The sequence below is a fragment of the Chenopodium quinoa genome, unplaced genomic scaffold (genome assembly GCF_001683475.1).
Source record: "Chenopodium quinoa cultivar QQ74 unplaced genomic scaffold, ASM168347v1, whole genome shotgun sequence".
Classification (NCBI taxonomy): domain Eukaryota; kingdom Viridiplantae; phylum Streptophyta; class Magnoliopsida; order Caryophyllales; family Amaranthaceae; genus Chenopodium; species Chenopodium quinoa.
Genome location: NW_018744466.1, coordinates 3,077,883 through 3,103,651, shown reverse-complemented (window position 1 = coordinate 3,103,651; position 25,769 = coordinate 3,077,883). Strand labels below are relative to the sequence as shown.

Genomic DNA, 25,769 nt, shown 5'->3' with positions numbered 1-25,769 from the left:
AAAAAACAATTTAAAACATCGATTCCACCCAAAATTCACTAGTTTTGGAACAAATTATGGGTTCTTTAGCCAAAATTAGCATAAATACGAGATTAAACTAATTAAAAACCGAGCTTCTAATCTAATTAGAAAGCAAAATCAGAAATTTAAATCCATTTAAATCACCTTAATATATTATAAGTTACAATAATTAAATGCACGCGGCTCCGACAGAGCTGTTGGGTTTCGTGATGTCCAACACCACGCGGAAGGAAACCCGACCAAAATCCACACAAAAATTAAAGTAACTAAGCATGTGTTAAAACCAAAGATAATAGGATTCTGACTAAGCATGTATTAAAGTATCTATGAATGTATTAAAGTATCTATGCATGTATTAAAGTAACTAAGCATGTATTAAGTATCTTGAATAGGATTATGAGTAAAGATAGGTTGATTTTTTGGAGAATCAATTGCGATCCTTTATGCTTGCTTTGTTTGAGTGAGGCCAAAAATGTTCAACACCGTTTCTTTGGTTGTCCTTATTCTAGCAAGATTTGCCAGAAGGTGCATGATTTGCTTCATATTAGTAAACCTATTCAAAGCTTTCAGTTGGAGGTTGATTGGGCTTCCAGGTAAAGTAGGAAAGCGGGTGAGAGGAAGAACTTATTCTTGATTTTTTTTGCCGAAACGGTCTATAGCATTTGGATTTGACGGAACTCAACCATGTTTAATGGTTTTTGTATTGATGCTAATTCCGAGTTTCAGAATATTATTTTTAGAGTTTCTTGTAGATGCTTAGAAGGTGCCAGGCAATATCTTTTGATTTGATGCTTTCCTGCTCGGTGATCTTTGTTGTCCCTTTGGGGATCTTGGTGTGGTGGTTGCTCTTTGGTAATGTTTGTGAAATTGGTGGTTTCCTTTTTAGCTCCCTACCTTTCTCTCCTTTCCTCCTCCCTTCTTCTTCTCTTCTCTTCTCCTCTTCTTCTCTCTTCTCTTATCTTCTTTCCTGCTTCTCTCCTTTCTTCTTCTTCTCTCTTCTCTTTCTTTGATGCTAGGCCGGGTGCTTTAATGTTGCTGCCTGTTATATAGTGCATGGCTTGCTTGCAATTCCTTTTGTATTGATGTTGCTTTGGTTATTCCTGGTGGTTTGGTTGCTTTTGTTGTTTTTGTGGCTGCTGGCAGGTTCCTGTATTGCTTTGTTGTTTGTGTGTAGTTTTTTTGTTGTCCTTGAAGTAGCCTGCTGTTGTTCCCTTGTTTAGTTGATGTTGCTTGCTTATTGTAGGTTGGTGCAGTTTTACTTGCTGGCAGAAGGTCTTGATGCCTGTTCAGGGTGCTTGCTGGGCTGATCTGCCTACTGCTGTTGGCTGGCTGCTATTTTCTGCTGGGGCTACTGCTGGTGCCTAGTTCTTACTGTAGCTGCTGGTGTGATGCTAGTTCTGGTTGGTTGATGTAAGTTTCTGTTAGGTGTTGTGGGTTCTATGGTGCTGCTGTTGGGCTCTTCTGCAGGTCTGTCTTTCTGCTGTGCTCATTGGTTCTGCTGGGAGCTGCTGCCAAATTTGTGTTGTTTTTGGGGCTACCACTGCTCTAGCTGCTGCCTCTGCCTGCTCTTCTTGCTGCTGGTCCTTGTGCTGGTTGCTAGTGCCCTCGCTTTTTATTGGTGGTTGTTTTTCTGGTGGAGTGTAGGTTGTGCTGCTTTGCGTGCTGTCAGTTTTGTTGGTTTTTTTGGTGTTTTTTTTGTTGCTTTGTTTTGACTTTTTGGTGTAACGTTGGTTGTTTTGGTTTTGTTTGTTTTGTTGGTGTTTGGTGTGGTTGTTTTGTTCCGTCCCTTTGGACAGTGGTGCCACTGCTCGAGGGTAGCTCCTTTCCTTTGAGGTCGGGGAGCCTTTGTTTGGTTTAAGCTCCTTAAAAACCCTTCCTCGAAGGTGTAGAGTTTGGACCTTTGGCTAGTGGGTGTGTGCCTTCGGGGCTTGTGGAGTTTGTAGTCTTTGCCTTTTGGGTTTGTGTTTTCTTGCCTTTTGGCATTTCCTTTGGTATTATAATTTCTTATTTACTAAAAAAAATAATATAAAAAAATAAAAATAAAAAAAAAGCTATTTGAATAAAAAAAAAAATAAAAAAAAAACCTTAATCACATGATTAACAAGAAGAGAGAGAAGAATCATCACCCTTGTAGCGTGCTTCGCTCTAACTTAGAGCTTGGACTTGAAAGCGAAGACTCCCGCAAACGCGTGAACCTCCAACGGCTAACACCCTCGCTACTGAACCGAGCCGGCCCCTACCCCGAAGCTTAGTCGGGGCTAGACCAAAAATTACTTAAGAGTATTAGAACAAAGGTTATCTCTCTTTAGAGATCCCTTCAAGTTCACCAACTCAAGTGCTCTTTTCCAATGCAAAATGATTGGTATTTATAGGGAAAGGAGCCCTTGAAATCCCATCTCCCATCAATGTGGGAGAGTTAGTAAAAAGGAAAAATATAATTTAATTTGATTCTAAAATCAAATTAAAAGCCAAATGAATCACCAAACAACAAATGGCAAGAGGAAAGCAAGGGGTTAGGTGAGGACCACAAGGGGAGGACCACCTTCCCCTTGCTCCCCAAGCAAACCCACAAAACCACTCCACACAAACGCTCACTCGCAACACGCCAGTTGGCGTGGCCTGGCTTGGGCACCAAGGCTACCTGGCTGGCGGCCTAGCCCCTAGGCTGGGCCTGTTTGCTGGTCGTGTGTGCATGCACCCTATAAAGCACGCCACCCATGCATGAGGGCTGCTGCTGGGCGTGCTGGGCGCACCTACCGAAAGTTCAGCTTGCGAGCTGCTGCTGCTGTGCTGTTTCCTCGCGCAAGGCCCAGCTAGCAATTGTTGTTGGCCTTGCTTACAATGGTGCGGGGCTGGTGCTAGCATGCGCGCCAGCGATGCTGGCCTTGCTGCGCCAGCTAGCAAGCAATGCTAGCATGCTAGCTAGCTCGGTATGCCACAGCCTTGCTAGCCATATTGCTCTAGCCCTCGGTTGGCTCGGCCAATCCGAGGCTAGGGCTATATGTTATGACTTATCGTTTAGCTGATTTTTCCATCTCGACTTTTACTAAATTCGACTCGACTTACGATGCTCGGTTTAGACGCTCTAAGCTCGTAATCCGACGTCTTTGTTCGTAAATACTCTATTGACTCATTTAATCCTTCGGATGAATTCGTCGTTTCAGTTCGGTTACACGATTGGGTGTGACCCGAAGGGTTCAGTCAAGATTAAGCTGTAATATTAATTATTCATTAATATTATTGATCGAAAGCGGCCTCCAGCTAGGCATTTCAATCACTTGACCTCACTGAATAATTAGCTTTCTAATTAATTCCGAACCCTCTATCGGAATAATACACTTGTTAGAAGGACATCATTCCTTTTAATTACGTACTCAGACGTCAGATTCTGAGCTTAAAGCGTCGAAGCCGAGCGTAAAACGTCAAGTCAATTTTAGGTTCCGAAGAGATGAGAAATAAGTCAAGCAACAAGTCAACACGCATAGCCGTAGCCTCGCATTGGCCAAGCCACGCGGGGGCTAGGTTAATAGGGGCTGCTAGCCAATGCACTGGCTACGCCGCAATCCCAGCACCCCCATGCGCGTGCTGGCTAGGGCTTTCAAGCCGAGCTTGCATGCTAGTAGCACTAGCAAGGCCAGCAGCATGTTAGCGTGCTTGGCCTCGCTAGATGCTGCTAATGATAGCCATCCCGTAGCGGCAGCCACGCACAACAGCCCGCATGGCGTGCGAGGCCAGCTTGTGTGGGCAGCAAACCATTGGCCGCTGGCAGGCCCAGCCGAGGGACCAAGCCGCAAGCAAGGCAGCCTTTGTTCCAAAGGTAGGTCACGCTAGCTGGCGCAAGGCCATTGGGGCCAGTATGTGTGAAGGGCTTGCTTGGGGAACAAGGGGAGCTGGTGGTCCTCCCTTTGTGGTCCTCACTTACTCCTTCTCTTGTGTTGACACTTGTTGATTACTTATTGCCTTGAGTATTTAATTTCATTTAGAATTAAGTTAAATGTTTTTTTTTTCTCACTTTACCACATCTCCCACATGGAAAGAATAGTGTGGAAAAGGAGATGCTTTTCCTATAAATACCAACTTTGGATGTTGGGAAAAATCACTTGAGTAAAACTCAAAAAGGCATCTTCGATATAAACTGTGAGAAAACCTTAGAGTTCTTAAAACTCATAGTCTTGGTTTGGTCTCGTCTAAGCTACAAGATACAAACCTAGTTCGGGCACGTGGGTGTGCAAAGCGAGAGGATCTCGTGTTTGCGGGTCTAAAGCTTTCAAGGGACGTGCTCGTGTTCGAGGAGAAGCACACTTCGAGGGTATGATGGTCTTTTCCCTTTTCTCTCTCTCTTTCTTGGGGTTTGGTTCCGTAAGGTGTTCGGGACACCGTAAAACCCAACACTTAGCATACTTTGCTAACCCGTACTTTCTATTATGTTTTGGTTCACCCTGTTTGCCATATTTGGTAATTAGTCGTGATTTTCAAGTGGAGTCTTTATACGCATTGAGGACCACGGGATTGATCCACCTAGTTTAGGGTTCTTTTGAAGTTTTCATTATTATGTTTAGCATTCAATGACAATGTTTCGGTTTTGAATCAATAATTGTCTCCTTGAACTTCAATCAAACGTGTTGACTTAGGGATCCAAGGGGTTTCCTCGTACGCACCATTGAGGCTAGTTAACATGCTCTTCTATATATGCAGGTGATCTCAGCCAAATGCAAATCATTCTCGGTCCAAGCCATTAGTAGATAAATGTCAAAGTCTTGACCACAGTATTTTACACACGACAGCTTTGATCGGAATTAATAATTTGGTTTGGATTAGATTGAATTTTAATTTTAATTCGAAAAACAGACAACCTAGGGTTTGTTTGGCATCACAATGGTTTTCTGTTTATTGGTTTTTTGTTTTTCAAAATCATATGATATATGTCATATAATGAATAAAAAATTAGTCAAATATACTAAACTCACGGTAATTTTGAAAACTAACAACATAAAAATAGAAACACTTTTTTCTTATTTCCTATTTTTGGTTTTTTGTTTTCAAAAAAAACTGAAAACTGAAAACAAAAAACGATGTCAAACAAACTCCTAATTAGCGATAAATATTAACACCGCTATATTTTCTTATACAACTTAAACCCTTAATTATCTCACGTACACCTCATTATTGCTCATATTAACTTCAATTAAATTACCTACAACAGTGAAAATGTAACCTTAAAAAAATAAAAATAAAAAGAAAAGAGTATAAAAGGACCGAATGATTTCCTCAAAAAAAAAAAAAAAAAAAAAAAAAAAAAAGGACCGAATGATACAATCACATATTAACAGTAGATGTTGTACTCTTTTGGAATCCAAACAAAAATGCTAGCATCAAAACCTCATTTCTACCACCACCGTTCCCCGGTGGTTAAGCAAGTCCTTGCCGTCATGATCAGGGATAGTCCGTTCGATGCCGCCACCACCTCACCTCCATACTCATGGACCACTCAAACTGTTTCGGATATCCTCCGCTCCATACCCATTTTCTTCTTCACGCCAACACGCTCTATTGGCCGTCAATCCAATCTTTTCCGTCATCGCGCTCCTCTCAAGCAGCGTGATCTCCGCCAGGAATCCGTCAAATATCAAAGTAATTTCCTAATTCTTGGACCTGCAGCCTATCGAGATTTAACCCGGGTTGATCACGGGGTCTCGAAAGCGACCGAGTTTTTCTACTGGGTCGAATCCCACGCCGGGTTCATTCACAACGAGATTACCGTCAGAGAGATGGCTATTGTGTTGGCTAAGGCTAATAAATTAAGTCATTTGTGGAATTTTCTAAGGGAAATGAGTAGGAAAGTAGATGGTGAGCTAGTAACTACCACGTCTATCACCTGTTTGATGAAATGCTTAGGTGAAGAAGGGCTTGTAAATGAAGCAATGCAGGCTTTCTATAGAATGAAACAGTTTCACTGTAAACCTGATGTTTATGCTTATAATACTGTCATTTTGGCTCTTTGTAGAGTTGGGTTTTTTGTGAAAGCTAAGAGTTTGCTGCAGCAAATGGAGCTACCTGGGTTTCGTTGCCCGCCTGATACCTACACCTACACAATTTTGATAAGCTCTTACTGCAAGTATGCCTTGCAGACCGGGTGTAGGAAGGCGTTCAGGCGGAGGTTGTGGGAAGCGAATCATCTGTTTCGTCTAATGCTGTTTAAGGGTTTTGTTCCTGATATTGTCACCTACAATAGCTTAATTGATGGGTGTTGTAAGACTAATAGGATTGAAAGAGCTCTTGAGCTCTTGGAAGATATAATTAAAAGGGGTTGTTTACCAAATCGAGTTACGTACGACTCTTTTATTAGGTACTATAGTGTTGTGAACGAGATCGATAAGGCTATTGAGATGTTGCGGAAAATGCAAGAGCTGAATCATGGAACTCCTACGACTAGTTCGTACACGCCTATCATTCATGCTTTGTGTGAAGTCCAGAGGGCGTCTGAGGCTTGGGAATTTCTTGTGGAGCTGGTGGATGGAGGTTTGATTCCCAGAGAATACACTTACAAGTTGGTTCTTGATGCCCTACGTTGCAATGGAAACGCAAATATGCTCAATGAAGAAACATGTAGAATGATTGAGGATGGTATAATAATTAGATATAGGCAAAGAATGAAGGAAAAACCCTTTATGAATCGAAAAGGTTCTATGCTTATAATTGAGGAGCATTGATTCGAATCTTTTAATGACATGAGTAGTTCAATTGTGACAAGTATTTCTTTTGCCAAATTCACAACTAGCAATGTTTTCCTTTTATGAAAAGACTATATACTGGCATGGGCGGAGCTAGAAGGGGACATGTGGGGACACTTGTCCCCCCATTTTCAAAAAAAAAAAAATTTTAAAAAAAAAAAAAATTTTAAAAAAAAAAAATGCAATTACAGTGCTCTGTTGCGACATTTGCCAGCCAAACCCTAAGTTTTTCAATTTTCAATTTCTCTCTCTTCGATTCGCCCTCGCCTGTCGCCTAGCCGGCTCGCCGTGACGCCGTCCACCGTTCGCCGGCAGTTCGCAGCAGTTGAGCCTTCGTCCTTCGTGACTTCGTGTCTTCGTGACTTCGTCATATGCATAAGCATAACACATTTGCTGTAAATCTGGATTTCAATGGAGGTATGAATCAATGAATGTATGATTAATTGAATAATTGATTACTTGTTTTGTTGTTTAAATGTTTAATTGTTTAAATTTACAGTAAATCTGAAATTCTGAATTTCATATTTTTATTACTTGTTTAAATGTTTAATTGTTTATATTTTTATTGTGAATTTGTCATTTGTGGCCTTGTGAAAATGAGTCCAATGAAAATGAGTCCAATAACTCACCTTCATTTAGCTCCCCTCAAAGTCAAGAAAATAGTATGGAAATGGGTGGTTCAAGTAATAGTAATGTACCATTAGAGGAAGATTCGGTGTACGATGTTGAACTTCTTCCTCATGATCCGGGAAAAAGAATAAACATTATGGCAACGGCAATTCATTTGCTTATCAAGTTGATGTTGATTCTTCCCGTTGCCACGGCAAGTGTTGAAAGAGTGTTTTCTGCAATGACATGTGTCAAAAACAAGTTGCGAAATAGCATGGGTGATCAACTTATGAATGATTGTTTGGTCACTTTTATTGAGAAGGATGTCATCTTACGAGTTTCCGACGAAAAGATTATTGATCGATTTCAAAGTATGAAGACTCGAAGAATGAACTTGTAATTTTAATGTAATGTTTATGTAATTTTTTTCATCATTTTGAATTGTATGACTAAGTATATATTTGTATTTTGAAATTTTAATATTAAGTATTAACCAATTTGTGTGTGAGTTTTTTTTTTGTTTTTATTTTTTGTTAAGCTTTTCGTAAGTTAAGCATTTTGTCCCCCCAAGTTGAAAATCCTGGCTCCGCCACTGTATACTGGTACCATCTCCATACTTCTTCACCAGCTCACCAAAATCCTTATATTCACCGTGCGATTCCTTTAAAAGCTTACATCACAAATAAAATATCGAAGAATTTTAATCCACTTGGCATGCATTACATTAGGATTACGAAAACCTTTGAGGCTTTGATACACTTGAGTGATTTATTATTAGAATGAAATACAAAGGGTCATGGTTTAAGTAATGAAGGCAATGATCAAGAGCTCTCACTAATAATCAAAGTCTATGTTATAAGTGTTGCACCTTGTCCTAGCCATGTCAAGCTTCACACTAAAATAAGCGATTGGTCTTCATCTTTGAACAAACAACGCCTCAACTCCAACTCCTCTTGCATCATATTCTACTACTTCAAACGGTTGATTGAGTTGGGGAGAGCCAAGATTCTACTACTTCACATCATTTTTTCTTTAGGCTAGGGTTTCAAATATCCTTGGAGATGATGCAATCCTGTCAAAAGTCCCCTTTTTCGTGTATTCGGTGACTGGAGTCAAGATTCTTCCCAATTTCCAATAAAACGTACCCAAATCATGAAAATTTCAAACTTGATTGAGGAGAGTAGGAACATGCCAAGATTAAAATGTCTCCACTTTGCTAGGATCCATGAAATATCGTCACTATAATTCACATAACCTATTAAAGACAACACTCACGATTCACTTCATCTATTTATCATTTACTAATAATAAAAGTTAATATGTTGATATGCTATTAATAACTTCCATACATATTCTTTAAATAAATGATAAAAAATAATTGTCAAACAAACATCCAAACAAGAGCGCTAAGGTTGAGTTTGGAAAATTTGTTCTCTTACCTCTTGCGACAAAGTGAAGGAATGAAGTGCCCTTTAAACAATAAGAATTTGGCCCTCATTGGCCTGTTCCACAACATCATCAATAGGGTATGGTTCTCAAACTCCATCCTCTCATTGTTATGAAATAGGATCTTTTGGGATTTTGAATTTGATTGAGGAACAATGCAAAACTAAATGAGAAAGCAATTAAAATGAACAAAATAAAACACACAAGATTTATAGTGGTTCACTCTAAATGAGCTACATCCACTTTTGGGGAGATTGGAGCTTGTATTACTCTTCAATGGAGGAAGAACTACAATGGAGAAAGATGGTGTTCTTGTGAGCTAATTTTAGATCTATGTCTCACTTGTGTTTCTCTCTCATGCTCTTAAAATCCTATACAAAGTGTATTTATAGTGCTTGGAAATAAGGACAATCCAACGGCCAAGATTAGAGCTCATCGTGAAAAGGGAAAACCCAAAAACTAGGTAGGTTCGGGCGAAACTACCCTTGGTTCAGACGAAATTTTCATAAGTTTGGGCGAACTCCTTGTGAGTTCGGTCGAACTCCAATGTCAGTAGCCTTCAAAAGTTTTTCTTCTTGAGTTTAGTCGAACCTACCTCAGGTTCGGCCGAACCATGTTAATGTTCGGTCGAACTTTTCATTAGTTCGGCCAAACTCCCTCGGTGTGCAGATAGTTATTCTTAAAACGGCCATAACTTCTTCGATTCTTGTCCAAATCAAGCTTATGACTAGTCGTTGGAAAGCTCTTTAAAAGAGCTATCACCTCCAACTTGAATCATCTCAATATCGTTTATAGATCTTGAGATATGACCATTTGAAGTCAGCCATTTGCCTTGCTTCTTTGCTTAAAGCTCTAAACACCATAATACCAAACATATATCAACATGGAGAATTGGAGGCACACATATAACAATTCTCCACCTTGACTCGTAATCCTCCACACTTCCTCTTAAGTAGTAATCATCAACAATGAATCTCTATCCCCAAACAAGCCCTTTAAGGGCTTACATCGAACATAAAGAGAGACCAACTAAGTCCACGCACAAAGTAAACTTAGTAGTAGGCAAAGATTTTGTTAACATGTACGCGGATTCTCCTCGATACCAATCTTCTTCAAGAGTAACTCTTTCTTTGCAATCACATCTCGAATGAAGTTGTACGTAACATCAATGTGTTTGGTTCTTTTGTAGAATGTGTTTTGGTTCTTGGCCAAGTGAATTGCACTTTGGCTATTACCAAACACGGACCCCAAGCTTGAATATGAACTAAACTCACCCACTAGACCCTTGAGCCACTTTGCTTCCTTGAATGCCTCAGTAATGGCCATGAACTCGGCTTCCGTAGTTGAAAGAGCTACAACATCTTGTAACAAAGATTATCAACTCACGGCCGTACCTCCCAAAGTAAAAACATAACCGGATGTAGATTTTCGATCATCCAAGTCTCCTCCATAATCCGAATCACAATAGTCAACAAGTCCGTTTGCATCTCTTCCAAACTCAAGGCAAACGTTTGAGGTTCCTTTCAAGTACCTCAACAACCACTTCATGACTTCCCAATGGACCTTTCCCGGTCTTGACATATACCAACTCACTGCATGGGCTATATCCGGTCTTGAACATACCATGGCATACATCACACTTCCAACCGCACTAGTGTAAGGAATGTGAGCCATATCTTTCTCTTCTTCTTTGGATTGAGAAAAAATTAAAGCTCTTTTGAGAGCTTATAATGAGAGCCCAATGGAGTGGACACGGGTTTTGCATGCATCATGGAGAAGCGCTCAAGCACCTTCTCTATGTATCTTCTTTGACTCGATACAACACACCCGCACTCTTATCACGGATGATCTCCATACCAAGAATCTTCTTGGCTTCACCAAGATCTTTCATATCAAAGTCACTACTCAACAACCTTTTCAAGTTGTAACCTCAATCATATTCTTGCAAGCCACCAACGTATCATCTACATATAAGAGTAAGTAGATAAAGGAACCACCTTCAAGTTCTTTGAAGTAAACACAACTATCAAATGAACTCCTTGTGAACTCATGTGCCAACATGAATGAATCAAATCGCTTGTACCATTGCCTTGGAGATTGTTTCAAACCATACAAGGACTTCATAAGACGACATACATGATCTTCCTTCCCAACTACCTCAAACTCTTCCTCCAATTCACCATGGAGAAATGTGGTCTTCACATCAAGTTGGTGTAGCTCCAAGTCTTCAATAGCTACCAAAGCAAGAAACACCCTTATGGATGAGTGTTTCACAACCGGTGAGAAAACTTCAGGAAAGTCAATGCCTTCAATTTGTGTGAAACCCTTTGCAACTACTCTTGCCTTATAGATAGGGCCGTCAGATTCCGGTGTACCTTCTTTCTTCTTATACACCCACTTGCACCCAATAATTATCTTGCCTTTTGGTGATTGTTCTTGCTCAAAGAATCCATCTTTTGCTTCATGGCTATCAACCACTTGCCGACATCAAGCTGAGACATTGCTTCTTTAAAGGGGCATGGATCATCATTATTGGTCTCAACTTGTCTTGCAACGTTGAGAGCATATTGGACATAATCACACTCCTCAATGTATCTACTTGGAGGCTTGATTGGTCTTTTTGCTCTCTCTTCGGCAATGGACTTCTTTTTGGCTTGTGGTGTTGCTTCACGAAGTCTCCTTGGAGAGGGGCCATCTTCATGATGTGAATTCTCATCAAGCTCCACCTCCTCCTCGGTATCATGGTATATACCTACATGATCATTACATATAGAAATATCCTTTTCCAGAGTAATCAAACATTTTTCATCAAAAACAACATCTCTAGAAGTTATAACTCTTCTAGATTGGGTACACCATACTCTATAACCCTTAACACCTAAACCATAGCCTACAAAAATACATTTTTTAGCTCTAGGTTCAAGTTTACCATAATTTACATGAATGTAAGCCGGTTAACCAAATACTTTCAAAGTAGAATAATCAACTAGTTTTCCGTACCATACCTCTTATGGTGACTTGAAGTTAAGGGCAGAGTGAGGAGAGCGATTCACCAAGTAACAAGTCGTTGATACGGCTTCCGCCCAAAAAGATTTCCCCATGTTTTCTTGTGTGAGCATACACCTTGCTCTCTCTAGGAGAGTTCTATTCATTCTCTCCGCAACCCCATTTTGTTGAGGTCTACCCACACAAGTTCGATGCCACACAATGCCATTCTTGGAACGGTACTTTGTAAATTTCATTTTCAACAAACTCTAGACCATTATCGGTCCTGAAGGTCTTGACTCTTTTCTCGGTCTTCTTCTCAATCATGGTCTTCTAATCAAGGGAAACATCAAAGACATTATCTTTATGCTTGATGAAGAACGACCAAACTTTCCTAGAAAAATCATCAACCATAGTGAGCAAATAATTACAACCACCAATAGAAAGGACTTTAGAAGGACCCCACAAATTTGAATGGATGTAGTCAAGAATCCCTTTGGTGTTGTGAATTGCGGGTTTGAAGCTAACCCGCTTATGTTTACCATACACACAATGCTCACAAAAACCAAGGTTCCCAAGCTTTAAGCTTCCAAAACGACCTTTCTCACAAAGCTCCGACATACAATGTTCCCCCATATGTCCAAGTCTCGAATGCCATAACTTGGTTTCACTATCACTCATAGTACCCGTGGAAACATTTGCCGAGCCAACAATGGTGGATCCTTGCAATGTATACAAGCTACCCACTTTTGAACCTTTCATCAACACAAGAGCACCTTTCACAACCTTCAAAACTCCACCTTCCGCTATGTACTTGCACCCATTAGTGTCAAGGGTGCCAAGAGATATCAAATTCTTCTTAATCTCCGAAACATGACGAACTTTAGTTAAGGTTCTCACAACACCATCAAACATTTTGATGGCGACCGTCCAATTCCAATCACTTTGCAAGTAGCATTGTTTCCCGTGGTGATATTACCTCCATTATACTCCTCATAGGAGCTAAAAAGATCCTTGTTGGGGGTCATATGAAAAGAGCAACCCGAATCTAAAATCCATTCATCCTTTCCCTTGAATTTCCCATGAGTGGCAACCAATGCACCACTATCACTATCGGTGTCAACATAACTAGCCTCGACGGTAGTTTGCGGGTCTTTTCCCTTTGTGTTCTTAGCATCACCATTTTCTCAATTGTTTCTTTTGCCACTTCCAACACTCCGTTTTAATGTGGCCCTTAATGCGACAATAATTACAAGTCTTGTTACGGTTAGGATTCGGTTTCTTTGACTTAGACCGACCCTTGTTCTTATTCCCATTACCATTACTAGTAGAACCCTTCTCAAAGTTTCTACCTCTCACAAACAAACCATCATTGGAGTTATTAGATGATTTAGAAATTAATTGATGATCAATTAAGTCCCTTTGGGTTAAAGAATCTCTAACATCATCTATACTCAAGTCATCTCTACCATATAAGATAGTTTCACGAAAATGCTTGTAAGAAGGTGGTAATGAACATAACAAGTAAATTGCAAGATCTTCATCATCCAAGGTCACATCAATAATTTGAAGATCCATGACAATTGAGAAAAATTCATCTAAATGAGACTTAAGTGAATTACCTTCCTCAAGGCGGAGATCGTAGAGTCTACTCTTGAGTAGTAGACGATTGGTGACACTCTTTGCCATGTAAAGAGACTCCAACTTCGTCCATAGATCCTCTGCGGTATTTTCATTGGCAACTTCCTTCAATACTTCGTTCGAAAGGCAAAGTTGTATAGCCGACAAAGCTTTCAAGTCAATCTCTTCCCACTTCTCTTCCGTCATGGTTAACGGATTCTCTTCTTTCCCATCAAGGGCCTTGTGCACACCATTTTGTATCAAAATGGCTTTCATCTTTAATATCCATAGGCCAAAGTTAATTGACCTATCAAATTTCTCAATTTCTAGCTTCATTGTTGACATGAGTACTCAATACTCAAAACAAGTAATCAAACAAATAACCCCAAAACCAATATAAGCTCTGATACCAATTGTTATGAAATAGGACCTTTTGGGATTTTGAATTTGATTGAGGAACAATGCAAAACTAAATGAGAAAACAATTAAAACAAACAAAATAAAACACACAAGATTTATAGTGGTTCACTCTAAATGAGCTACATCCACTTTTGGAGTGATTGGAGCTTGTATTACTCTTCAATGGAGGAAGAACTACAATGGAGAAAGATGGTGTTCTTGGTGAGCTAATTTTAGATCTATGTTTCAGTTGTGTTTCTCTCTCATGCTCTTAAAAACCTATAAAAAGTGTATTTATAGAGCTTGGAAATAAGGACAATCCAACGCCCAAGATTAGAGCTCATCACGAAAAGGGAAAATCCGGAAACTAAGTAGGTTCGGGCGAACCTACCCTTGGTTCGGACGAACTTTTCATAAGTTTGGGCAAACTCCTTGTGAGTTCGATCGAACTCCAATGTTAGTAGCCTTCATAAATTTTCCTTCTTAAGTTCTTCGAACCTACCTCAGGTTCGGTTGAACCATGCTACGGTTCGGTCGAACTTTTCATTAGTTCGGCCGAACTCCCTTAGTGTGCATACAGCTCTTCGTAAAACGGCCATAACTTACTCGATATTATCTAAATCAAGCTTATGACCAGTCGTTGGAAAGTTCTTGAAAAGAGATATTACCCTTAACTTGAATCATTTCAATATCATTTTTAGATCTTGAGATATGACCATTTAAAGTCAGCCCTTTGCCTTGATTCTTTTCTTTAAGATCCAAACACCATAATACCAAACATATATCAATATGGAGCATTCGAGGCACACATATAACACTCTTCTTTATAAATCAAGCATTCATCATCATCCACTCATAGCTCTAATTTTTTTCAAACACTCATTAGAAAAATGTTCGTACCATTGATACTTGTATAACATGTTTTTTATTCTTACCATGATCATCCTTGCTGGATTAGACCTGAAAAATGGGTCATTGGGTCGAGTATGGGTCGGGTCATTTTGGGTCGGGTCAACAGATATTCGAGTCGGGTTTGGGTCATATCGGGTCATTTCAGGTTTCAAGTCAACACTTTGAGTCGCATTTGGGTCGGGTCAAGTTTGGGTCGGGTCGTTTAAGGTCGGGTCAATTCGGGACGGGTCAGTTTGGGTCATGTCAATTATCGGGTCAAGATCAGGTCGGGTCAAAATCGGGTCAGGCCAGTTCTGGTCGATACTTTGAGTCAAGCTTTATTAGTAGATTTTTTTTTATACGAAATGATTATTATTGCTTTTATAGAAAATATAGTTTTTAGTGTTAATATCATTGTTATGTTATTGTTGTCATCTTCATTACAAGATTATTGTAACATCGAGAAAAGTAATATTCAAAATATATATAAAAATTACTTGCACTGTTACACATTACAAATAAACTAGGTTAGGTCCCGTGACATCCATGGTAATTCTCAATATCTTTGTTTTAAAATAACACCATATTAATTTTTTTTTGAATCAGACTTTTGTATATTATATTCGTATTAATTGAATGCTGAAGAACAACAAAAATGGTAAGAAAAAATCACAAAAAGAATAATTAACATGTGTTGTTCTTAGCAAGTATTATTGAAGTATCCGTAGAGTATTAATTCATACAAGTAAGATATTTGTTTCCTAAACAGAAATTTTTTTCAAAAAAAAAAAAAAGAAAAAGAAAACTAAAGACACGCCAGGAGATGACACGTGTCATTGTTGGTGTGTATTTTAGTACTCCCTCCGTCCCTTAATGATAGTCCCTTATGGGCAATTTTCACGGGAATTAATAAACATAAATAAGAAGTATAAAAGTACATTGGAAAGGTAAATTTACATTGGGTATGCAAAAATGTAGAGAGAGAAAGTAATAAAAGTATATGGAAAAGTTAAATTTGCACAAATATTGTTGCAAATTGGAGGGAATTTCGGTAAAAAAAAAATTAATATTAATGGTACATGAAAAAAGCAAATGGGACTATCATTTTAGAACTTAAAATTGGTCATAAGGGACGGAGGGAGTAAATAGTTATTGGTTAAAAAAACCGAGTCAGTTTATTAATTGCGGTTATTTCTATTTGGTTCTGTTCGGGTCAAGTATTTGGCTTAAATTGTAACTGGTCATTTTTAATATAAGGTAATTTTACTTCGGGTTACTTCGGATTTCAGGTCTGTTTGGGTCAATAAATTCAAGTTAAATTCAAGTCGGGTCACTTTGGGTATCGGGTCAATTTCGAGTCGGGTCAATTAGGCTCGGGTTGATTCGGGTTTCGGGTCAAGGTCGGGTATGAGTTGGGTCGGTTTAATTTCGAGTTTCGGGTCAATTTCAATTCATGGGTTGGATCATTCGGGTCGGGTCGTCGGGTCAGGGTGAGGATTGCCAGGTCTATGCTGGATGAAGGAATTTTGGCCGTGGCCTTGCCTTTGTCATCCTTAGAAATAACCTTGGATGGTTCATTCTTCAAAACAAATGGGTTGTTGAAGCTACCCTTAACATACCCACTAGAGTAGTACGTGGCCTTCTTCTCAATTTAAAAGGCTTTTTGTATCACATGGTCAAAGCTACCATGAGCATGCATATCAACCTTTTTGTTAGATTCCTCTCAAGTCCACTAATTTATCTAGCAATCTAATGTTTTGGTGCTTCCACTTAACATAAATGCTTCTCAAACTCAATCCCTAGGGTATTTCTCAATCAATTCAGTATGTTCTCTTCTTTATTAGGTGCATTTAGAGATTAAGGTAAGCATCTTGAAAATATTCTCCAAGTAGAATGGCCCTACGCATGTGTTTTCCTTACTAACTAATCAAGAAATTCATTAGGGTTAAGATTACATTCAAAGTCGAAGTGTTAGATTCCAACTTGAATCCTCGGTTATGATTGTCTTTATGGTGTCGGAACCTTGGATTTTCTTCTCCGATGAGGAAAGTGGTTATCATCTTCATTGGAAAACTTAACACTAGGATTTCTCCTTCTTCTAGGCTTTATTTCCCATGATCCCATTTCTTTCCTATGCTTCTTCTACTCTATCCTTCTTTTCTTTTAAATCTTCCCGCCTAGAATCTTCATGAAGGTCTTCATAATTATACATATATATGATTCAATATATAGAGGCTAGAAATTTGTAGTTTGATGTAGAAGGGGGAAAGTTTGAATTTTGGAGCTGAGAGAGAGAGATATGAAGTATAAGTATAAGGTTTTTCTAGGATCTTGATACCAAACTGATGTAAATTTAATGATCACAAGAATTGATTATTTCAATAATTTATACAAACCCCATGAAACAATCTTTATATAAAATTGTGCAACTATGAGGAGATAAGCAATAAAATTAGATTCTTACTACACTAATAATCACAAAGTTTAATGTAATTAGGGTTAGTTTCACTGTAAACCTACCACAAAGTTTTAGCAAGATTGGAAAAAAATCTTAAAGGTTTGCAACAATCATCCAAATTATAAAGGAGACATGAAATTCTCTTTCAAGATTCAAAAATAGGCAAATGATTGTTCTTATATCCATTAATCCCCTTTATATAGGTGGCTAGCATAGCCCTAAAAGCATATAGCCCTTAGATTAGAAATGAATGACCAAGATTAAATAGCTAAAATCGATGAAGATTGATGCTCGAAATTAGTGGGTGCTCCAAAGAAGGATCAGTTGGTCCAATCATGTTGCTCAAAAACTGCCTTGTAGCTTGGAGTGGACACACCTTTCTACATTTCTCTCGAGCCATGCATTCTTAGCGATTTATTCTAGAAAAACAAAAACACAATGATTGACGATGGTCAAACCTAGTTTTACCTCATGACACGTGTCATCTCTTTGACCTTTTCGCCGCTAAGTTCAATGCACTCGTAACATTATTGCATAGATTACTGAGAATTTTTGTCAAATTTTTACGTTTTAGCACAAACTATACAACGAGGTAAACAATTAGGGATGGAGAAAGTTTAGAAAAACTGACACGTTTGACTTTATTTACTAATCAATGTTAACTTTGACTATATTTTTTTTTAAATGTGATTAAAACAAATTTTATCATGTAATACTCCCTCCGTTTCTTTTTAGTTGACACGTTTCTTTAGTCACGTTTACCAATGCACAACTTCAATCATTAATATCTTTAATTACCGATAAACAAAAATTATAAATAGTTGATATTTTTAAAATATATATTGTGGCGAATCTAACAAGATCCCACATGACTATATTTTTTATTACGTATAAAGCACAAAACAGGGTCAAAGGAGAGTAAGTGAATAATGCTAAAGTCAAAACATGTCAAAAAAAAATGGAGGTAGTATTTAATTATTATATATATAAGATCAAATGTATACATAAATTAGCATGTGTGTCAAGTTTGACTATATCAATTATTTTAGAGACAGAGGTACGGATTATTATGTAATGTTATCATTGATCTTGCAATATTGAGAAGATTTAAACGACGAAATAAAAGAGAATTCAGAGAATAAGGAGCAAAAGAGGGGCGATTACAATGGTTCAATTGAAATACGAACGACTTCCGTTGTTTTGCTTCCGGTGTGGGGTTATAGGCCACCAAGAAAAGGATTGTATACTAAGTGATGATGAGGAGGATGGAGGGGAGAGGCAATGGGGGCAATGGTTGAAAAGCATCCCCGAGACGTGGGCAAAATAAAAAGATAGAAGAGGTGAATCAACTAAAAGCGGCTAAGAAGAAGCTTGTGTTTACACCTAAACCAATGCAAGGTGGAGAGGTTAAGGTGGGTGATGAAATGCATTGCATGGGCACCATGGAGACGGTGATGAGAAAAGCTCAACTGGGAGAGGTCTTAGACGTAAACAGTAACAAATATGTTCTTCGCCCTATAGAGCTCTCCAGTGTGGAGAAAGAGGTGCCTAGGGAAGGGAACCATTCGAGAGATAAGGGGATTGACCCTGTGACCCAGAGTACGAAAGCGAGTTCCGAATTGCAATATGAAGTAACAAGGGATGATATTCCTAGGAGGGTGAGGGAGCTGAATAATGGTGTCAAGATCATGGGGGAAAACAACATGGTAAGTGGTATGGCAACTCATAGTGAAACAGAGGTGAAGTAGAGCAAAAACTTGAATGTTGGTAAGAGAGGGTGGAGTCGTTTAGACAGAATGAAGGAAGGGTATGATGGTGTAGAGGGACGTGCTGACAATATGGGAGTCGTTGAGCAGTGTGGAAAAAGGAGACATAAGGAAATGAATCTTGAGGATCACAATAATGAGGAGAGCATAGGTGGTGTGAAGAGAAGAATAGTACAGAGTACTTTTAATGGGGACAAGTCTATCCAAGTAGAGGGTGTTGGAGTATCCCAACCCCTCGAACAGCCATGAAACTTTTAAGTTGGAACGTCTTCGAGATTGGCAACCCGAAAACGGAACTAGCTCTCCGTGACCTTTGCTGGAAGGAGAGGCCAAATATCGTCTTTTTGATGGAGACGAAGTCAAATAGCAGTTGCTTGATTAAGTTGCAAAAACGATGTGGGTTCGGCAATGGTGTTTATGTGGATAGTAATGAGAGAACGGGGGGACTTTGCCTTTGGTGGAGAGAATGCAGTGTGGAATTGGTGTCTAAATCCGAGCACCACATTGAAGCTAATGTATGCAATAGCAATGGTGTGGCGCTGTGGAGGGCGATGGGTATTTATGGATGGCCGGAAGTGGAAAATAAATGTAAGACATGGGATTTGATGAGAACTCTGAAGAAAAATTGCACAATTCCTTATATTATGTATGGTGATTTCAATGAAATCCTCTATCAAACAGAGAAGGATGGGGGTCCAGCTAGGAGGGAATGTGCTATGGAAGCTTTTAGAAGTGCGATTTCTGATTGCGGGCTGCATGATCTAGGATACAAGGGCAGTGTATTTACTTGGCAAAGGGGAAGGAGTATTGAAACCTTGGTTAGGGAAAGGCTGGATAGGTTTTTGGGGGACAATGAATGGTGTGTGAAATTTCCCCAGTTCAGTGTGCGACACTTAGTTAGAGTAGCTTCGGATCACTCACCCATCATGCTTGACACCATAAATTACTTTGACAGAGGGAAAACTGTGAAACTATTTCGGTTTGAAGCCTTATGGCTTTCTAAGGAGGAATGTAGTAAGGTGGTAAAGGAGGCGTGGACTGATAAAATTGGGGTAGCTCCTCATGACAGTATAGCTGGGTATGCTGATAGTCTAAGTAGGTGGGCTAGGAAGGCCTTCGGTGATATAAAAAAGAAGATAAGAGATAAGGAGAAGGACTTGAAGGATGTGCAAGAAGGGCGGGTTGATGCGAGAATGCTGAAGAGGTGTGAGACGTTAGCTGGGGAAATTCATGAACTCAGGAGAATGGAGTAGTCATATTGGTTTGCAAGGGCGAGAGCTAATGAAATGAAAGACGGGGACAAAAATACAGCTTACTTCCATCATAAGGCGAATCAACGAAAAAGGAAAAATCGAATTGATGGGCTGTATGATGATAATGGGTTATGGAATTCAGATGAGGAGGCAATTTAGGGGATTATTGCAGACTATTTTAATTCCCTTTTCACTACGGATAACCCTGTTAACATGGATGCTGCGTTGGATGGCTTGGAAGCTAAATTTCCAGTGAAATGAATGTGTCCCTTGATGCAGTTCCTACGGTTGAAGAGATCTCAAATGCCCTCTTTCAAATGCATCCTAATAAGGCCCCAGGTACGGATGGTATGAATGCTTTATTTTTTCAAAAATTCTGGCATATAATCGGTGCTGATATCATTGTATATGTACAAAACTGGTGGGATGGTATTTGGGATTTGAAGGAGATTAATAGGACTTGCATTGTTTTAATTCCTAAAAGTAATGACCCTAAGTACATGAAGGAATTTAGGCCGATAAGCTGTTGCAATGTTCTATATAAAATAATTTCTAAAACTCTGGCTAACAGACTGAAGCCCTTTCTACATGACATTATTTTTGTTAATCAGAGTGCCTTCATTCCGGGCCGCTTGATTACCGATAATGCAATGATTGCCTTCGAGATTTTTCATGCTATGAAGAGGGGTGGGGAGGGCAGGTCTGGGTCGGTTGCTTTAAAACTGGATATGAGCAAGGCATACGACAGAGTGGAATGGGTTTTCTTGGAAAAGGTGATGTATAAACTGGGTTTTTCAGAACAGTGGATCAAACGTATTTTACAATGTTTATCTAGTGTCTCTTTCTCCTTTAAGGTGAATAATGAGATATGTGGTTCTGTAGTTCCATCCAGAGGATTAAGACAAGGCGATCCTATTTCTCCATATTTGTTCCTTCTTTGTGCCGATGCATTCTCAGGCTTACTCTCTAAGGCTGCTCAAGATAATCTCATTCATGTGGCTAAAATCTGTAAATCGGCTCTGAGGATTTCACATTTATTTTTTGCTGATGACAACATTTTGTTTGCAAAGGCGACTCCTCAGGAATGCTCTAAGATAGCTGAAATAATCAGTGTGTACGAAAAAGCGTCTGGCCAGAAAGTTAATTTAGATAAAACGGAGATTGCTTTTAGTAAATGTGTTCCTGTCGAGAGGCGGTCTACTATTATAGGCACATTGGGAGTTAGGGAAGTTGATAAACATGAGAAATATCTCGAACTTCCTACTGTAATTGGCAAGTAAAAAAAGGCTATATTTGCAGGGTTGAAAGAGAGGATCTGGAAGAAATTGAATGGGTGGAAAGAGTTGCTCTTGTCTAGGCCAGGGAAAGAAATTTTAATTAAAGCGGTAGCCCAAGCGATCCCCACGTACATGATGAGCTTGTTTCATATTCCGGATGGTTTAATTGATGAAATACACACCATCTTGTACAGATTCTGGTGGGGTACAACGGTGGATAAGAGGAAGCTTCACTGGCAATCGTGGGATGCTCTTTTCCGCCCAAAGGCTGCAGGTGGTCTAAGATTTAGAGATTTGAAAAGTTTCAATCTTTCGCTCCTAGCTAAACAAATTTGGAGGCTGCAATCCAACCCTCACACGCTGCTATTCAAGGTTCTAAAAGTCCGCTATTTTAAAAATTCAAGCGTAGTAAAGGCAAACAGAGGCTATGATCCAAGCTACATTTGGAGAAGCATACGGGGCGCTAAGGGTCTGTTTAGGGATGGGTTGGCATGGAAAATTGGCAATGGTCGGGACACAAATATCTGGACTGATACGTGTTTAATCAATAATGGGCGTCCAGTTAGTCTGCAAAGGCCTCCGGGGTTTGATAAGGAGATGAAGGTATGTGAGTTGCTGACTGAGGATGGAAATAGGTGGGATGCAACAAAGGTTCGACAGTTGCTGGGGGAGGAATTATATATCCAGGTCCTATCCCTTCCTCTCCCAATCCATGAGGCAAGGGATACAGCCTATTGGACCCAGTCGAGGGACGGAGTCTTCTCTGTTAAATCATGCTATTATCTGGCCAGGAAGGGAGTCCTTGAGTCTAACGATACAGGCAACCTAGACAACCTATGGCAATTAATCTGGAACATCAAAGGTCCTCCGAAGCTAAAACATTTCCTGTGGAATGCTGTGAAAGGTAATCTACCGGTGAAGTGGCGGTTAATGCAAAGACACATTGTAAATGACAGTAAGTGTCCTATCTGCGATAATGATAACGAAACTATTATACATGCTTTATTTGACTGTACCATGGCTAGAGAAATATGGCAGCATAGCCAATACAAGGAGATGTGGGAAGATGCTCCTACGGAGTCCTTTGCTAACAGATGGGAATGGATTATTCAGAAAGTTCAGGGGGAAGGAATCATCCAAATAGCTGCTTTAATATGGGCTGCTTGGCGCTGCAGAAATTTGTTTCTATTTGAGGGGATACATAGTAACCCGACTTTGCTGGCTTGGAATTTCTGCAAATGGGTGGCTGACTACTACACCTACGCGAAATGTGTATTTACTCCTCGTACAAGGATGGGTGTTAAGAGCAATAACGAGTGGCTTCCTCCCCCAAGTGGTGTGCTCAAGTTGAATATGGATGCTCATGTAGGAAACGCTGGGAAGGCTGCTGTGGGAGTGGTGGGCAGGAATGAGGTAGGGTCTATTGTATTTACTGCTACACGATCTACTGTCCAACTATCTGCGGAGATTGCTGAAGCTGTAGCGTCAGGTATGGAATGATCATTGCTAGAAGATTTGGTTTTGACAACATATGGATTGAGTCGGATTCTCTCAATGTGATTTCAACCATATCGTCTGGTTTGAAGGGATACTCTCCGATCTTTAGTGTGTTTGATGATATTAGGCTGTTTAGAGCTGGTTTTAATGTTTGTTTCTTTTCTCACGCTAAACGTAATTGCAACACTGTTGCTCACCTTGTTGCTAGGGACTTTACAGGGGATCATTCAGAGCTCATACACTTTGAATCCTTCCCTAATAGCGTTGTATCTTTAGCGGAGATGGATTTGCCAAAGTAATATAAATGCTCTAACAGGCCTTTCAAAAAAAAAAAAAACGACGAAATAAAAATGTTATGAAAGCTAGTTTCCATTTAAAAACGTGGAATGCAACGACCAGAAAGACACATTTCTCCTAAATAATTGCAGCTAATTTTAATAAGTATATTAAATTGAAGGCTAATTATGTAAGTATATTAAATTTGACCCATAATTAATGGGAAAGCACATCTCACATTCTCACATGATGCTGCGATGCAACCTACAGACAGCTAAACACGTTCACATATCCCCATCTTGTCAATTTACAACGTGATTACCTCTACCAAAACATCTTTCTTCTCGCCCTAAAAAAAAAAAAAAATAAAATCTTTCTTTGCAATAAAATCAAAAACCTCACTCTTTCACTTCTCCATTCTTCCTACCGACAAATTTTTGTTTTTATTTTTATTTTTTTTTCTCAGATCCAATCTAATTATACTACCCAAAATCAATCAAATTTCTTACAATCAAATCCCAATTTTCTTTCCAACAATCTAAAAATTAGTTCTAAAATTTTTTGAACAGATTAATTAAACCCTAAGTTAAAAAATGCTCAGCTGGTGTATTGGGCAACGGCGTGTTGCCCAGATCCAGAGAGCATTCCAGAAAATGAAGGTAACAATCCTCTGTCTTTTCCTAACCTTGATTATGATTCGGTCAATGCTTGGCGCGGGTGATTTCGGAACACCCGAGACTGATTTCCATCTCCTTCAATCTTCGCTTTCGGCTGCTGGGCATCACACCCACAGCCGCCGTATATTGGAGGATGTCAATGATGCCGCCGACACGAACTCGAATAGTTACGAATCTTTTGATATTAAGAAGATTATGGTTGATGATGAGCCTCCTGAGAAGAAAGATCCTAACCAGGCTTATACTTTGGGTCCCAAGATTTCTGATTGGGATGAACAAAGGAGAGATTGGTTGAAGAATAACCCGGATTTTCCTAACTATGTTCAACCCAATAAGCCTCGGGTGTTGTTGGTGACTGGTTCGTCGCCGAAACCGTGTGAGAATCCAGTGGGTGATCATTACTTGTTGAAATCGATTAAGAATAAGATTGATTATTGTAGAATTCATGGGATTGAGATATTCTATAATTTGGCACTTTTGGATGCTGAGATGGCTGGGTTTTGGGCCAAGTTACCATTGATTAGGAAGCTGTTGTTGTCGCACCCGGAAATCGAGTTTTTATGGTGGATGGATAGTGATGCTATGTTCACTGATATGGTGTTTGAGCTTCCATGGGAGCGGTACAAGGATTACAATTTGGTTATGCACGGTTGGAATGAAATGGTTTACGACGAAAAGAATTGGATCGGTTTGAACACGGGAAGCTTTCTATTGCGAAACAATCAATGGTCATTGGATTTGCTTGATACTTGGGCACCAATGGGTCCGAAGGGTAAGATTAGGGAAGAAGCAGGGAAGGTCTTGACTAGTGCTTTAAAGGGTCGGCCCGTTTTCGAGGCCGACGATCAATCTGCCATGGTTTATATCCTAGCAACTCAAAAGGAGAAATGGGGTGACAAGGTTTATCTAGAGAATCATTATTACCTCCATGGTTATTGGGGGATATTAGTGGATAATTATGAGGAGTACATTGAGAAATATCACCCGGGTTTCGGTGATCATAGATGGCCTTTGGTTACTCACTTTGTGGGGTGTAAACCTTGTGGTAAATTCGGGGATTACCCAGTTGAGAGGTGCCTGAAACAAATGGATAGAGCATATAATTTCGGAGATAATCAGGTTTTGCAAATGTATGGGTATTCTCACAAGTCTTTGGCTAGTAGAAAGGTTGTTAAAACTCGAAACGAAACGAGTAATCCGCTCGAGGTTAAAGATGATTTAGGTTTGCTTCACCCACCATTCAAAGCTATCAAGGTATCGTCTTGATCGTAGTTGGTGTAGAAGCTTTCAGAGAGGATAATGGACACTACAATGCTTTATTATTTGAATTTTTACCCATTTTTTTTTGTTTCTGATAGATATTATGGAGTATATGTTACTTCTTTGTTGTAGTTTTCAGATAATTGTAACACCATGGTTCAATCAAGAACCAATTGTTTCTGTTAGAATTGGTTAAGTTATATTCATTCAAAGGAGTAATTTCAAGAATCATGGATCATTTAAGAATCAATTGTTTCTGTTAGCACAATTACTTTTCAAATTGGACATATAATTCGGTTGCTCTGCAATATTGTGCACCTCAATCTATGCTACACTTAATTATCGAGTAAATATAAAAACAAGGTACTAATGTTTGTCTAAAGTAGCAGTTAAGGTACTCAAGTTTCAAAAGGAAAATTAAATTGCTGACATAATAACAAAAGATATTAATGTTTGGTGGCAATTATAACCTCACAACTTTTCTAATTCACCTTCTCTCTTCTCCCTTCACATGTTAACCACTTCCACTATACTCTGAATCTCTATACTAACACCAGACCACCACCAATTCCACCATCACCCCCTCACCATCAACTCCAAAGA

At 39.4% G+C, this 25,769-nt stretch overlaps 3 protein-coding genes across 3 annotated transcripts; all 3 read left to right on the top strand.

Annotated features, from left to right (window-relative positions):
* The first annotated feature begins 5,040 nt into the window (after positions 1–5,040).
* Positions 5,041–6,993, top strand: LOC110697522 (pentatricopeptide repeat-containing protein At1g77405-like). The gene has a single exon (XM_021874890.1). The coding sequence runs from the start codon at positions 5,355–5,357 to the stop codon at positions 6,729–6,731; it is 1,377 nt and encodes a 458-aa protein (XP_021730582.1). The 5' UTR covers positions 5,041–5,354; the 3' UTR covers positions 6,732–6,993.
* A 12,178-nt stretch (positions 6,994–19,171) lies between these two features.
* Positions 19,172–20,179, top strand: LOC110697550. The gene has a single exon (XM_021874916.1). The coding sequence runs from the start codon at positions 19,172–19,174 to the stop codon at positions 20,177–20,179; it is 1,008 nt and encodes a 335-aa protein (XP_021730608.1).
* A 3,339-nt stretch (positions 20,180–23,518) lies between these two features.
* On the top strand, positions 23,519–25,402 carry LOC110697521 (xyloglucan 6-xylosyltransferase 2-like). The gene has a single exon (XM_021874889.1). It carries the CDS (start codon positions 23,823–23,825, stop codon positions 25,170–25,172), a length of 1,350 nt encoding a protein of 449 aa, XP_021730581.1. The 5' UTR covers positions 23,519–23,822; the 3' UTR covers positions 25,173–25,402.
* Positions 25,403–25,769: the final 367 nt, after the last annotated feature.

What these genes read in the sequence shown, in the direction of transcription:
- LOC110697550 (XM_021874916.1), top strand. Translation starts at nt 19,172, where the DNA reads ATGAAACTTTTAAGTTGGAACGTCTTCGAGATTGGCAACCCGAAAACG.
- LOC110697521 (XM_021874889.1), top strand. Translation starts at nt 23,823, where the DNA reads ATGCTCAGCTGGTGTATTGGGCAACGGCGTGTTGCCCAGATCCAGAGA.
- LOC110697522 (XM_021874890.1), top strand. Translation starts at nt 5,355, where the DNA reads ATGTTGTACTCTTTTGGAATCCAAACAAAAATGCTAGCATCAAAACCT.